Below are 14,834 nucleotides of genomic sequence, written 5' to 3'. Positions count from 1 at the left end.
GGAAACCGCGTCCCCTGCATCGGCAGGCGGACTCTCAACCACTGCGCCACCAGGGAAGCCCCGTATGTTATTTTGAAGAGCTCAAGTACATCCCATATAGGAAATGACGATAGTATTATTTTAGAAATCCTTTTAAATTTAGATCTTATTATTTTTTGTTTCCGAGGTTCTGCTATTAATTTGGGTTTAGATTGCTCTTCTTGGTATTTATATATCATACTTTGCTTTGATAATATAAAAATCTCCAAGATAGGGACAGCTTTCCAGAAAAATAAAGGTGTAACTGATTTATTTGTAAAATTGATATATATTTTTAAAGTTCTGCCTAAAGTTATTAAACTCTTTAAGAAAATGAATGCAGAATAGAAATAAGCACCTGCCATAGATTTGGTGCTCAATACATTTCTGAAATGAATGAGTGAATGAATGAATGAATGAATGATTACATATTCCCACAGGGAAGGAAGGTTTAGTTGTTGAAGTTTCCCCCAGATAGTACTTAGAAGATTCTGTAGGATTCCTTAGCTTTGTTGCCCCTTTTAAGTTGCTCAAGCTAGCAAATATTTTAATAAGCCTTCGCATTCCCGAAACTTACTGACCACCTTTGGAGGATTTTTTGAAAGCAAATCAGATTGGCATCCTCCTAATGGCAAACCAATCCCCTGAGCCCCTGTCACTAACAAGAACTTTAAAATTGCTTGTCCCCAGCATACAATGAATTGAGATCTGCATGTTAACCTTGACTTTTGATCCTTTGTGAATTAAAAATTAGCATGGTCACAAGTGAATTTCCACTCCTGGAAGTCTAGGAATTAAAATGAAATTGTATTCTTAAATCCTAATTGCATGAATTGCCTACTTAAACATGACTTTTTTTTCTTACTGTGTCTGTATATTGTTGCATGAACACTTTAGAATTCCTCTATCTTGGATTAATATCCCACTTGGTCCTGATAGCATCCTTGGATTATGGCCTTTTAAAATTTTCTTTTAATTATTTACATTGAATTTCAGAGCAGAGAGGCAAGCATTTCCATCTCTTCCTGGAAAGGAGTTAATGAAGGGAATTTAATTGTGTTGCCTATAAACCAACATACTAAAATTTCCACTGACTGCTGTAACTAATTTTTTTAGTGTAAAATCTTTTGTTGGTTTTTTCATTTGTATCATCCAAATATATATGATACTAGTAGTAAGCTGAATATTATTTTTTACTAATAGACCAATAAATGCCTTTTCAATTTTTTTTATCTACAAACATATTTTCAGTGTGAATTGCCTATATTTATTTATTTATTTATAACATCTTTATTGGAGTGTAATTGCTTTACCATGTTGTGTTAGTTTCTGCTATATAACAAAGTGAATCAGCTATATGTATACATATATCCCCATATCCTCTCCGTCTTGCGTCTCCCTCCCACCCTCCCTATCCCACCCCTTGAGGTGGTCACAAAGCACCAAGCTGATCTCCCTGTGCTATGCAGCTACTTCCCACTAGCTATCTGTTTTTTTTAATAGTGCTTAATGGTTTTTATTTTTTTATTTTTATTTATTTTTTAACATCTTTATTGGAGTGTAATTGCTTTACCATGTTGTGTTAGTTTCTGCTGTATGACAAAGTGAATCAGCTATATGTATACATAGATCTCCCTCCAGAGCCATTTATTTATTTTTTTTAGATTCCACATATATGCGTTAATATACAATATCTGTTTATCTCTTTCTGACTTACTTCACTCTGTATGACAGACTCTAGGTCCATCCACCTCACCACAAATAACTCAATTTTGTTTCCTTTTATGGCTGAATAATATTCCATTATATATATGTGCCATGTCTTCTTTATCCATTCAACTGTCGATGGACACTTAGGTTGCTTCCATGTCCTGGCTATTGTAAATAGTGCTGCAATGAACATTGTGGTACATGACTCTTTTTGAATTATGGTTTTCTCACAGTATATACCCAGTAGTGGGATTGCTGGGTCATGTGGTAGCTCTAGTTTTAGTTTTTTAAGGAACCTCCATACTGTTCTCCAGAGTGGCTGTATCAATTTACATTCCCACCAACAGTGCAAGAGGGTTCCCTTTTCTCCACACCCTCTCCAGGATTTGTTGTTTGTAGATTTTCTGGTGATGCCCATTCTAACTGGTGTGAGGTGATACCTCACTGTAGTTTTGATTGGCATTTCTCTAACAATTGGTGATGTTGACCAAGTTTTCATGTGCCTCTTGGCCATCTGTATGTCTTCTTTGGAGAAATGTCTATTTAGGTCTTCTGCCCATTGTTGGGTTGGGTTGTTTGTTTTTTTGATACTGAGCTGCATGAGCTGTTTGTATGTTTTGGAGATTAATGCTTTGTCACTTTCTTCATTTGCAAATATTTTCTCCCATTCTGAGGGTTGTCTTTTCGTCTTGTTTATGGTTTCCTTTGCTGTGCAAAAGCTTTTAAATTTCATTAGGTCCCATTTGTTTATTTTTGTTTTTTTTTCCATTCCTCTGGGAGGTGGGTCAAAAAGGATCTTGCTGTGATTTATGTCATAGAGTGTTCTGCCTATGTTTTCCTCTAAGAGTTTTATAGTGTCTGGCCTTACATTTAGGTCTTTAATGCATTTTGAGTTTATTTTTGTGTATGGTGTTAAGAAATGTTCTAATTTCATTCTTTTACATGTAGCTGTCCAGTTTCCCAGCACAACTTATTGAAGAGGCTGTCTTTTCTCCATTGTATATTTTTGCCTCCTTTGTCAAAGATAAGGTGACCATATGTGCATGGGTTTATCTCTGGGCTTTCTCTCCTGTTCCACTGACCTATATTTCTGTTTTTGTGCCAGTACCATATTGTCTTGATTACTGTAGCTTTGTAGTATAGTCTGAAGTCTGGGAGCCTGATTCCTCCAACTCCGTTTTCTTTCTCAAGATTACTTTGGCTACTCAGGGCTTTTGTATTTCCATACAAATTGTAAAATTTTTCGTTCTAGTTCTGTAAAAAATGCCTTTGGTAATTTGATAGGGATTGCATTGAATCTTTAGATTTCTTTGGGTAGTATAGTCATTTTCACAACGTTGATTCTTCCAATCCAAGGACATGGTATATCTCTCCATCTGTTTGTGTCATCTTTAGTTTCTTTCATCAGTGTCTGTATAGTTTTTTTTTTTTTTTTTTTTTTTTTTTTTTTTTTTTTGTGGTATGCGGGCCTCCCCCTGCTGCGGCCTCTCCCGTCGCGGAGCACAGGCTCCGGACACACAGGCCCAGCGGCCACGGCCCACGGGCCCAGCCGCTCCGCGGCATGCGGGATCCTCCCAGACCGGGGCGCGAACCCGGTTCCCCTGCATCGGCAGGCGGACGCGCAACCACTGCGCCACCAGGAAAGCCCTCTGTATAGTTTTCACACAGGTCTTTTGTCTCCTTAGGAAGCTCTACTCCTAGGTATTTTATTCTTTTTGTTACTATGGTAAGTGGGATTGCCTCCTTAATTTCTCTTTCAGTTTTATTTATTTATGATCTGATGTTTATGGTTCTTTCCTTCTGCTAACCTTGGGGGTTCCTTTGTTCTTCTTTCTCTAATTGCTTTAGGTGCAAGGTTAGATTGTTTATTTGAGATGTTTCTTGTTTCTTGAGGTAGGATTGTATGGCAGTAAACTTCCCTCTTAGAACTGATTTGCTGCATCCCATAGGTTTTGGGTCGTCATGTTTTGACTGTCATTTGTTTCTAGGTATTTTTTGATTTCCTCTTTGATATCTTCAGTGATCTCTTGGTCATTTAGTAACATTGTTTAGCCTCCATGTGTTTGTATTTTTTACCTTTTTTTTCCTGTAGTTGGTATCTAGTCTCATAGCGTTGTGGTTGGAAAAGATACTTGATATGATTTCAATTTTCTTAAACTTACCAAGGCTTGTTTTGTGACCCAAGATATGATTGATCCTGGAGAATGTTCCATGAGCACTTGAGAAGAAAGTGTATTCTGTTATTTTTGGATGGAATATTCTATAAATATCAATTAAGTCTATATGATCTAATGTGTCTTTTAAAGCTTGTGTTTCCTTATTTATTTTCTTTTTGGATGATCTGTGCATTGGTGAAAGTGGGGTGTTAAAGCCCCCTACTATGATTGTGTTACTGTTGATTTCCCCTTTTATGGCTGTTAGCATTTGTCTTATATATTGAGATGCTCCTATGTTGGGTGCATAAATATTTACAATTGTTATATCTTCTTCTTGGATTGATCCCTTGATCATTATGTAGTGTCCTTCTTTGTCTCCTGTAATAGTCTTTATTTTAAAGTCTATTTTTTCTCATAGGAGTATTGCTACTCCAGCTTTCTTTTGATTTCCATTTGCATGGAATATCTTTTTCCATCCCCTCACTTTCAGTCCGTATGTGTCCCTAGGTCTGATGTGGGTCTCTTGTAGACAGCATACATACGGGTCTTGTTTTTGTATCCCTTCAGCCAGTCTTTGTCTTTTGGTTGGAGCATTTAATCCATTTACATTTAAGGTAATTATCAATATATGTGTTCCCGTTACCATTTTCTTAATTGTTTTGGGTTTGTTATTGTAGGTCTTTTCCTTCTCTTGTGTTTCCTGCCTAGAGAAGTTCCTTTAGCATTTGTTGTAAAGCTGGTTTGGTGGTGCTGAATTCTCTCAGCTTTTGCTTGTCTGTAAAGGTTTTAATTTCTCCATCAAATCTGAATGACATCCTTGCTGGGTAGAATAATCTTGGTTGTAGGTTTTTCCCTTTCATCACTTCCTTTGTATGTTATTTGTTGTTTTTCCCTTGCTGCTTTTAATATTTTTTCTTTGTATTTAATTTTTGATAGTTTGATTAATATGTGTCTTGGAGTGTTTCTACTTGGATTTATCCTTTGTGGGACTCTCTGTGCTTCCCAGACTTGATTAACTATTTCCTGTCCCATGTTAGGGAAGTTTTCAACTATAATCTCTTCAAATATTTTCTCAAACCCTTGCTTTTTCTCTTCTTCTTCTGGGATCCCTATAATTCGAATGTTGGTGCATTTAATGCTGTCCCAGAGGTCTCCGAGGCTGTCCTCAATTCTTTTCATTCTTTTTTCTTTATTCTTCTCTGTGGTAGTCATTTCCACTATTTTATATTCCAGGTCACTTATCTGTTCTTCTGCCTCAGTTATTCTGCTATTGATTCCTTCTAGAGTACTTTTAATTTCATTTATTGTGTTGTTCATCATTGTTTGCTCTTTAGTTCTTCTAGGTCCTTGTTAAACATTTCTTGTATTTTCTCCATTCTATTTCTGAGACTTTGAAACATCTTTACTGTTATTACTCTGGATTCTTTTTCAAGTAGACTGCCTATTTTCTCTTCATTTATTTGGGTTTTTACCTTGCTCCTTCATCTGCTGCATATTTCTCTGTCTTCTCATTTTGTTTAACTTACTGTGTTTGGGGTCTCCTTTTTGCAGGCTGCAGGTTCGTAGTTCCCGTTATTTTTGGTGTCTGCCCCCAGTGGGTGCAGTTGTTTCAGTGGCTTGTGTAGGCCTCCTGGTGGCAGGGACTGGTTCCTGTATTCTGGTAGGTGGGGCTGTATCTTGTCCTTCTGGTGGGCAGGGCCGTGTCTGGTGGTGTGTTTTGGAGTGTCTGTGAACTTAGTATGACTTTAGGCAGCCTCTCTGCTAATGGGTGGGGTTGTGTTACTGTCTTGCTAGTCGTTTGGCATGGGGTGTGCTGCACTGGAGCGTGCTGGCCGTTGGGTGGAGCTGGGTCTTAGTGTTGAGACAAAGATCTCTGGGAGAGCTCTCGCCAATTGATATTACGTGGGGCTCGGAGCTTTCTGGTAGTCCAGTGTCCTGGCCTCGGCCCTCCCATCTCGGAGGCTCAAACCTGACACCCGGCCAGAGCACCAAGACTCTGTCAGCCACATGGCTCAGAAGAACAGGAAGAGAGAAAAGCAAAAACAGAAAAAAAACAAAAAAACCAACAGACAGAACCCCAGGACAAATGGTAAAAGCAAACCTATACAGAGAAAATCACACAAAGCAGCATAGACATACACACTCACAAAAAGAGAAAAAGGAAAAAAAAAAAAATATATATATATATATAAAAGGAAGAGAGCAACCAAACCAATAATAAATCCACCAATGATAATAAGCAGTAAATACTAAACTAAGATAAACATAAAATCAGAAACATATCAGTCACAGAAAACCAAGCCCAAGTCTACAGTAGCTCCCAAAGTTCACCGCCTCAATTTTGGGAACATTTGTTGTCTCTTCAGGTATTCTTCAGATGCAGAGTACCTCAAGTTGACTTTGGGTATTTAATCTGCTGCTCCTGAGGCTGCACAGAAAAATTTCCCTGTCTTTTCTTGTTCCCACAGCTCCTAGGGTTCAGCTTTGGTTTTGGCCCCGCCTCTGTGTGTAGACCGCCTTCAGGAGTCTGTTACCTGCCCAGACAGGAGAGGGTTAAAGCAGCAGCTGATTAGGGCTATCTTCCATACTCAGGCCGGTGGGAGGGAGGGGTATGATAGTCTTAATTGGAATGCAGGGCGAGCCTGCAGCGACAGAGGCCGGTGTGACGTTGCAGCAGCCTGAGGCGTGCCATATGTTCTCCCCGGGAAGTTGTCCCTGGATCATGGGACCCTGGAGGTGGCGGGCTGCACAGGCTCCCGGGAGGGCAGGTGTGGATAGTGACCTGTGCCCGCACACAGGCTTCTTGGTGGCAGCGGTAGCAGCATTAGTGTCTCATGCCCTTCTCTGGGTTCCGAGCTGATAGCCGCGGCTTGCACCCATCTCTGGAGCTCACTTAGGCAGTGCTCTGCCTTCGGTGGGCACACTGGGAAGGAATCCCCTCTCCTCGCTCACCCCGAAACAATGGTCTCTTGCCTCTTTGGCAGCTCCAGACCTTTTCCTGGACTCCCTCCCGGCTAGCCGTGGCGCACTAGCCCCTTCAGGCTGTGTTCACGCAGCCAACCCCAGTCCTCTACCTGGGATCCGACCTCCGAAGCCCGAGCCTCAGTTCCCAGCCCCCGCCCGCCCCGGCGGGTGAGCAGACAAGCCTCTCGGGCTGGTGAGTGCCGGTTGTGTGGAAACCTTTCCTCCTTCACAGCTCCCGCCCACTGGTGCAGGTCCCGTCCCTATTCGTTTGTCTCTGTGTTTTCTTTTCTCTTTTGCCCTACCCAGGTACGTGGGGAGTTTCTTGCCTTTTGGGAAGCCTGAGGTCTTCTGCCAGCATTCAGTAGGTGTTCTGTAGGAGTTGTTCCTCATGTAGATGTATTTCTGATGTATTTGTGGGGAGGAAGGTGATCTCCACGTCTTACTCCTCCGCCATCTTTAAGGTCTCCTTCTGCCTATATTTACTGAGCTTGACTGACATTCATCAAAATCTCAAGACCTACTACAATGCAATGTTTTCCTGATTTCTTTAAAAAATATACTTGTATGATTTGTTCAGTATGATTTACAAGACTATAGGGTTAAAATGTTGATTTGGAGCAAAATGGATTTGATTTCTGTTTGGATTTGGATGTTTGTTACTTAGAAGAGAAGCATAACTCTGCCTATGGCGTACTTCATGCTAATGCAACTAAGCTTCCCCTCAGGGTGGTATAGTTCTCATATGTGTAAGGAGATCCACTCTTTCTCTCCTGATATAATTTACATACCTGGTAGGACTAGGCTTTTTTAACCTGATCATTCCCCCCAGTACTGATGGGGCTCACACTTTCCCTCCAGGCATCATAAGAAAGTTGCCCTTCTTGCTCACTTTCTTTCTCACCAAGCACCCACTATGTGGTCAGATGTCTTTTTCTCCCCTCAGCAAAGAAAAATGAGAGATGAAAGGAGTAACATGCTGTTTGATTAGGGACAATTCTTATTTGACCCAGAAAAGATGTTACCATCACGGGGGAGTGGAGCTCCCTCTCTCCCCCAGGGTTGAGTACCAGTCCAATAATTTTGAGATGGCACAGTAAAAGGGAGAGATGAAAAAGCAGAGGTGTTGAAGAAGAGACTTGCTAGTGCCTGCCCTCCCAGGTCCCACCAATCAGCTACACTGTCCCATGGCCTCTGTAACCAAGAAGGAATTGAGCTCCTCAGATGCAAAGGCAAATTAGACACCATATTCTAAGTTCTCTGATGCTCTTAACTGAACCCATGGAAGGCACAATTAGCCCAAGTTCCTAGAAGACTTCTGAGTGCTGAGGACTAGGCCAGACCTTTCCTTGATGCAAACACATCGCCGCCATCTTCCTAGCCTTTGGGATGAGGGTGGCAGAAACTAAAGATTCGGGCTCCTTCATTTCCCCAGTGACCTCTTGGTCAGAATCTGTACTACTCAGTAGAATGTACAGAATTTGCTCTGTTCTAATACATAAACTAAATATATGGTGTGATTTCAACAGGAAATTTTGAGATTTTTTTGCAAAACTAATTACTCACTGAATGCTTTAGTGTGTACTCATTTGAGAGAACTGGCATATCTTTTGCATATTTTGGTGGAATTTTTGTATCTTACAGCACATGAGATATGAGAAGCTAACTAGGGAAACTAGCCCTGTTAAAGCACCTAGGCAAAAAAAAAAAAAAAAAAAAAAAAAATCCCCAAACCTGTTCTTCTTTTCTTATTAACATCCACTTAACAGCTGGGAATGGTACAGTCCACACTTTTGCATGCCTGAAAGGGGGAACCACAGTACCACCTTCAATTGATTACTTTTGTTTTCTCTTTCAGCAAATCTCCCCAGCAGGCCACAGGTAAGAGTTAATGGGTTGATTGGTTTAGGTGTTATAGATTATAACCTAGAGTAAGTGATTAGCTACCATCGATTTTAGTGCTACTTTATTCCCCATGTAAATAAGTAAACTTGCTTGACATGTTAGTTGATTGAATACAACAGTTTGTCAGTCCGGGGAGGGGGACCCCTCCCAAGCCAGTCCTTCCAAGTGCCCAAAATGCCAAGTGCTTGACCTTTTGTATTCAACCAGAGTTTTAAAGGCCTCATATGTACTATATAAAGTTATCCTGGATAGATTTGACTGACATTGTTCTCCCAGGTATCTACTTAAGGTAGCTATCACAGAACATGGACTTGAAAGCAATGACTGGAGCGGTACACAAAGGTGGTTTTGTTACTTTGAGGGGAAAAGGTTTTGATTTTTCATTTAAAATTCTGCTGAAAACTGTTGGCAGCTATAGCCACGTGCCTTTCAGTATTTTCTTTATCGGGTGCTCCTAGAAACAAAGTGTCCCAAGACCACAGTAAATCTTTGGAGAACACTTTCTCTCATGAACTTGTTTATGAATCTTTTTGAAACAGTGAACCCTCTGATCGTGTCGCTGCCTTAATGGCAAGAGGGGCTGAGATCTTAAGGAGAAGCACAGATGGTTCATCTTCAGTAACTGGAGGGACAAAAAAGGAATATGAAGTAGATTACTGGATGTGGCGTGAGAGCTCGTGAGAAGGAAGAACCTCATCCCAGAGAGTAAAAGCCTTCTGACTGCTTCTTTTGCCTTAGTGAGTCGGAAGCAGGGGCTTCAGCAGAGAGTGAGGATGGGGAGGAGGCATCGGAGGTGTGAGCAGAGACTGGAGGATGTGTAGTAGCTGCTTGGAGCTCAGGAGAGCACATGGATAGAGAAATAGAGTGACTGCCAGACAGCATTAAAGGCCACCACTTTCTTGCTCATGAATTTAACCTGAGGCCTGTCTGCAGGGCTATGTGTGGCCCTTCAGCAACATTCAAGTTTGTGAGCACAGTACCAGAGTAGGCCAAGTACTGCATTTAACCAAAGTTGAAGTTGTGGTTTGGTCAAGAGAGTACAGCAGTTCAAGGGAAGAGGCAAAGGGTTGATGATAATGATTGAACAAGCACCTGAGTTTGGTAGGAAGAGAAGCAAGGATGCGTTACGTATGGGAGACCAAAAATATCAATGGGTTGTAGCACCAAAGGATGGGTGAAGTTGGGGTCCTAGTGGAAGTCAGCTGGAAAGGTACAGGTGGGTTGTCAGAAAGTGGGATGATTGAAATTGAAATGTTGGAGGGGATGCAGGTATTGGTGATGGTCCAGATTTGCAACTTTGAGTGGCTGAGAAGGGTGAGGACGGATTCTCAGAGGAGAGGAGCTCAAGGAACTAAGAGGCCAGAATTTTGGAAGAATCATCTATGTGAGCACTGAAATCATGAACATTTAAAAATAGTGAGTGACAGTGAGCCATTTTTTCTTCAAGAGGTAAGGGGACGTGAACCAAGGGGGCCAGAAGATGACTGCATAGTGGGTGGTATAGTCTGATGACAAGAGAGTCAAAGCTGGGTATTTTTAGGGAGGAGAGGGAGAAAGTGCTGTGAAAAACACAGTATGGACCTATCCAATATCTGAGGAGTGTGAGGGATGAAAAACGGTCCTGTGTTGAAGCTGTGTCTTCAGGGGAGATCCAGATATCCATTAGAGCATGCAAGTGAAAGATGCATTCAGAGAAGAATTTGAGGACATGGGTTTTAATGATGATGGACCGAACTGTCCGACCTTCTCTTTGAAAGGTTGATGCCGCTACCCTGATTTCTGTCCTCCCTCGCCTATGTACGTTGGCCCTGAGCCTTTAACTGGAACCACTGCACACCCTAGGACTGTAATTCCTGTCTTGAGTTCTTGTTGTCTGGACCCCAGCTGGGGACTGAGACCAGTTGGGATTGTCAAGGGTACCGCCTCTGCAGGAGACCTCCCACAGACCCTCAGGGAGAGACAGGGTGCTTACACCAGCCTAATTCACTGAACATTGGTACCTTCCTGCAAAAAAAAAGACAAGTCTTCTCAGTTTTAACTTGGTTTCCAGCCTGGGCAAAATAAAAGTCTTCCAGACTTCCCCTATATCAGCTGAGTGGATAAAAAGCAGACTAAGTAACTTCAGGATGAGAGCAAAGGACCTCATCCCAGGAACAAAAGTCACATGGGAGTAAAGAGTCCCCGTTGAACAAAGCAAAATAGGGCTTGTCTAGTTCTGAAGAAAAGCACTTTAATTTTTTTTTAAGAGTTGACAGATCTCTGCTACCTGTCATGTTTTCTGTAACTGTTGTTCTGACAGTGCTATTTTCCCTTCCCGCAGGCAATGTGAAGTATTCATCTAGCCAACCAACATTTCTTAACTTACAGTATTGCCCTTTTCAGCAAATGCCAATTTCAAGTTCCATTTAATCAGAAGCTCCATGGCTCTTTGAATCATGCTGTTGAGCGCTGACTGTGTGTTCTACTGAAGGAGTAAAACACTGACTATCCAAAGAGAAAAGGATATTTTGTTTTTATAATAATCATATATTATTGTTTTCTTCTTCCCTTTCTATGCAACTGTAAATTAATGAACAGAGTGGTATTTGGAAGTGGTAATACACTTGTCACTGATTTGTATACTGTATAGAGTATTGGAAAAGTGGGTGGGAGCTTTCTAATATGATACCTTCTCTTTAATAACCATAAAAATTGCGTAAGAATTAGAAGACAATTTTACATTTTTACATTCCTTCATATTAACCTTGTACAATAACTTCATTTGTTGCTTTGACTCTTTTACCATTATGTTTTGGTTATTTATAATTCATCAGCCACATGACCAAATAGATTTTCTTTATTTGTTTCCATGATATGGCCAAATTAATAAGTTCATATATTTCAATCAAATATTATATGTTTATGGATTAGACTACAGCTCTGTGTATGCTGTTTAACTTTATTTGACATCGTACACTTATTTCTTTAGCGATCACTTGGATAACCACAATAAAAATCCTGTGGGCCTAACTGGCATTTCTATTTGGATTTTTTTTCCTGCATTTTATTTCCCTGCTCTGTATCAGTAGGTCTTGATTTCTTTATTTATTTCATGTTCCAATCTATATGACAGGATTATAATAATCTCAAAGATCATTTTACCAAAGGTTGCCCATTTAAGCATATTTTCATTTTGACACAGAAACAAAACTTGGTCCAACTTTTCCTGGTTCCCAGGTCTTGATTTGCATCATTCAATACACAGCAGACATTTACCTAATTGTGATACCAAAACACATGGCTGTCTTTGGTTCCCTTTGAAGAAAGTTTTACAGTTGTTTATGTATACTCAAGCCCTCTGTGACTCTTGAAGCCCCCAGTTATTTTCCTTCTGAAAGCAGACACAAATTTAATGAATGTCCCATTTTACCTTTTGAGTGAATGAATAGCCATTTTATTACCCTTCATTTGATCAATACATTTGGGAACAATGTTCATCAAAAGCCTATATCACTGCTTCTATAGAAGAATGAAATTAATGCTTAGATGCTGGCACCCTGGCTTATACCTTTGAGTGCATTCAGTTGGGTATTTGGTTCGGCTTCTGATTTAACATGTATTTGATTCAGTTTAAACATGTTATGTGATTTACCAAATGTAGAGAAACCAAAAAAAGTGAAAGTAATGTGTTTTGATTCAAGCATATATGCTTTTAAAACATCAGGACATTTTAACTTTGAGTTCTCTTTAACTGGGATCTGGCCAGAAGGAGGCTTAAAGTTAGAAATTCCTACTCTTTTAGAATAGGTTGGGTGGGTTGGGGGGCAAGGGTGTCTATTTGCAGCAGAGATATTTTGAGAAGAAAATTGTTTTATATAAGAGGAAAGCCATGACCACCTTTCTACCTCAGATCCGTCTTCATCCATCGTGTTGGAAATAGCTTTATGCTACTGCAGTCTGAAAAATCTAAAGCTTTTATCAGACCACATCATACCCAGTAAAAGTACCTATTTAAAGAAAAAAAAATTCCCTGAACTCTGAACTACAAGTTGTAAATTTGGTGTCTTCCTTGTCCTTACTTTGAAAAGTTACATATTAATTTTTTTCTGCCTGTAATTGTGTGCAACATGTTCTCTATCTGCTATTAAGGAAAAGCTACATAAAACACTACATTGTAACCTTCTAAGGAATAATAAATATAAAGAAATATATTGCAGTAACAACAAGGGGAAATAAGTATGTAGTTCTTTTGAAATATGTGGTAAAGAACTAATCATAGACTATCATCTAATCTGGTTACATCTGTATTTTTCATCCTGAATAAAAGTAATTTTAACACAAGATGACTTTGATATTCTTCAGCGGTGTTCATTGGTAGACTCTGAACTTCAAATGGACATTTATGAAAATAAAATATAAAGAGAGCCTATATCCTCATAAATCTACATGTGTTCCTGCAGTTTCTCTCATACACACTAATACATTCTCTCTCTTAACTCTCACTGTCTCACTCTCTCTTTGTGTGCTCTCTTCTCTCTTATGTATATAATTCTCAATTTCCTTTACAGATAGAAGGCTATTGATAGGGAATAAATAATGTTGGATGTTAAAAACATGTACATGAAGCCTATTGAGCTTTTGTTTTTTTGTTTTTCATTTTTTGGGGGGGTACCAAATTACTTTATTTGAAGGAATGGTACTAAGGAAAGAACTTGTAGATGTTTTGGTACAACTTATAGAAAAGGTAAAGGTAACCCAAACTTGTGTGCACTGCCTTGATGCAGAGAAGTCATCCCCGTGGCTACGGGAAGCCAGCCTAAGGCTTAGCTCTCATTATCACTGTTTCCCAGGGTGTGCTTGTCAAAGAGATACTCTGCCATGCCAGGTTCGGGGGCCCCCATCTTGCGCAGCTTGGTTACGTGGCCACCCAATTCTTTAGTGGATTTCACCTGCTCGTTCAGGTAATGAGTCTCAATGAAGTTACACAAATAGGGGTCATTTTTGTCACTGGCCAGTTGCTGCAGTTGCAGTAGCGACGGATTCACACTTTTTTCCAAGTGTAGCGCACATGCCATTGCGTTCACCGCATTCTCCCAGTCATCACGGTCTGGCTTCTTGATATCCTGAAGGAAGATTCGGCCACCCCGTTGGTTCTGCAGGTTCTCAGCATGTTCCCTCTCCTCACGAGGCTGGTGAAGAAAGTATTTGGCAAAGTTCTTCAAAGCCACATCATCGCGGTCCAAATAGTATGACACGGACAGGTGGACGCAGGAGGCGTAGAGCTCCAGGTCGATCTGGCGGCTGATGGCGGCCTCCGAGCCCCGGTGGTGGTTCTGGCGCACCTGCGAGGGGGACGCAGGGGGTCGTCATGGCGGGCGGCCGAGGAAAGGCGGCGGCGGGGACCTGGGGGCGGCCGGAGCGGCGGGTGAGCGCTGCTTCCGTCCCAGCACTGCTGAAGCAGGAAACCGCGGCGACTCTCCGCGAGGACTGTCTGAGCTTTTGTTTTAATAGCTTAGGTGCTATTGGTATTTAGTTGGTTACCTTTACAAATCCACTTTTAGCCTCATGCTCTTAAATAATGCACTTTTTGTATATGCACTGGATTTTACCACTCTGGTAGGAGATTTAGTACATTTCAGAAGCTGCCCCAGGGGAAATAGCATTGAGAATCATGTTACTTGATTCTGAAAGTAAAAGCTATCCGTGAAAGAGAAAAAAACCCAAACATATAATTTGGTAAAGAAAATCGATCAGGCTTCCCTGGTGGTGCAGTGGTTAAGAATCGCCTGCCGATGCAGGGGACTCGGGTTCGAGCCCTGGTCCGGGAAGATCCCACATGCCGCGGAGCAACTAAACCCGTGCGCCGCAACTATTGAACCTGTGCTCTAGAGCCCATGAGCCACAACTACTGAGCTTGTGCGCCACGACTACTGAAGCCCGCGGGCCTAGAGCCCGTGCTGCACAACAAAAGAAGCCACCGCAATGAGAAGCCCGTGCACCGCAACGAAGAGTAACCCCCGCTGGCCTCAACTTGAGAAGGCCCCCCGCGCAGCAACGAAGGCCCAATGCAGCCAAAGTAAATAAATAAAATTTTTTTAAAAAGAA

The 14,834-nt window shown here is 41.1% G+C and overlaps 1 protein-coding gene and 1 pseudogene across 9 annotated transcripts in view; one reads left to right on the top strand and one right to left on the bottom strand.

Moving 5' to 3' along the window:
- The window catches only part of UTRN (utrophin), a 517,905-nt gene extending 504,849 nt beyond the window's left edge, over window positions 1-13,056 (top strand). For 7 of the 9 annotated variants that reach the window (XM_024122701.3, XM_024122704.3, XM_024122699.3 and 4 more), the window contains 2 exons: window positions 8,704-8,726; window positions 11,071-13,055. In XM_024122701.3, coding sequence (XP_023978469.1) covers window positions 8,704-8,726; window positions 11,071-11,079 — 32 coding nt within the window. In that variant the 3' untranslated portion in view covers window positions 11,080-13,055. Of the gene's footprint in view, window positions 1-8,703; window positions 8,727-11,070 lie in introns of all 9 variants that reach the window. The other 2 variants (XM_055087454.1, XM_024122697.3) reach the window with 1 other exon arrangement.
- A 489-nt stretch (window positions 13,057-13,545) lies between these two features.
- On the bottom strand, window positions 13,546-14,080 carry LOC102977873 (ferritin heavy chain-like; annotated as a pseudogene).
- Window positions 14,081-14,834: the final 754 nt, after the last annotated feature.

Source organism: Physeter macrocephalus, chromosome 10 (assembly GCF_002837175.3).
Source record: "Physeter macrocephalus isolate SW-GA chromosome 10, ASM283717v5, whole genome shotgun sequence".
Lineage (NCBI taxonomy): Eukaryota > Metazoa > Chordata > Mammalia > Artiodactyla > Physeteridae > Physeter > Physeter macrocephalus.
This window is presented reverse-complemented; position numbering and strand designations above follow the sequence as displayed.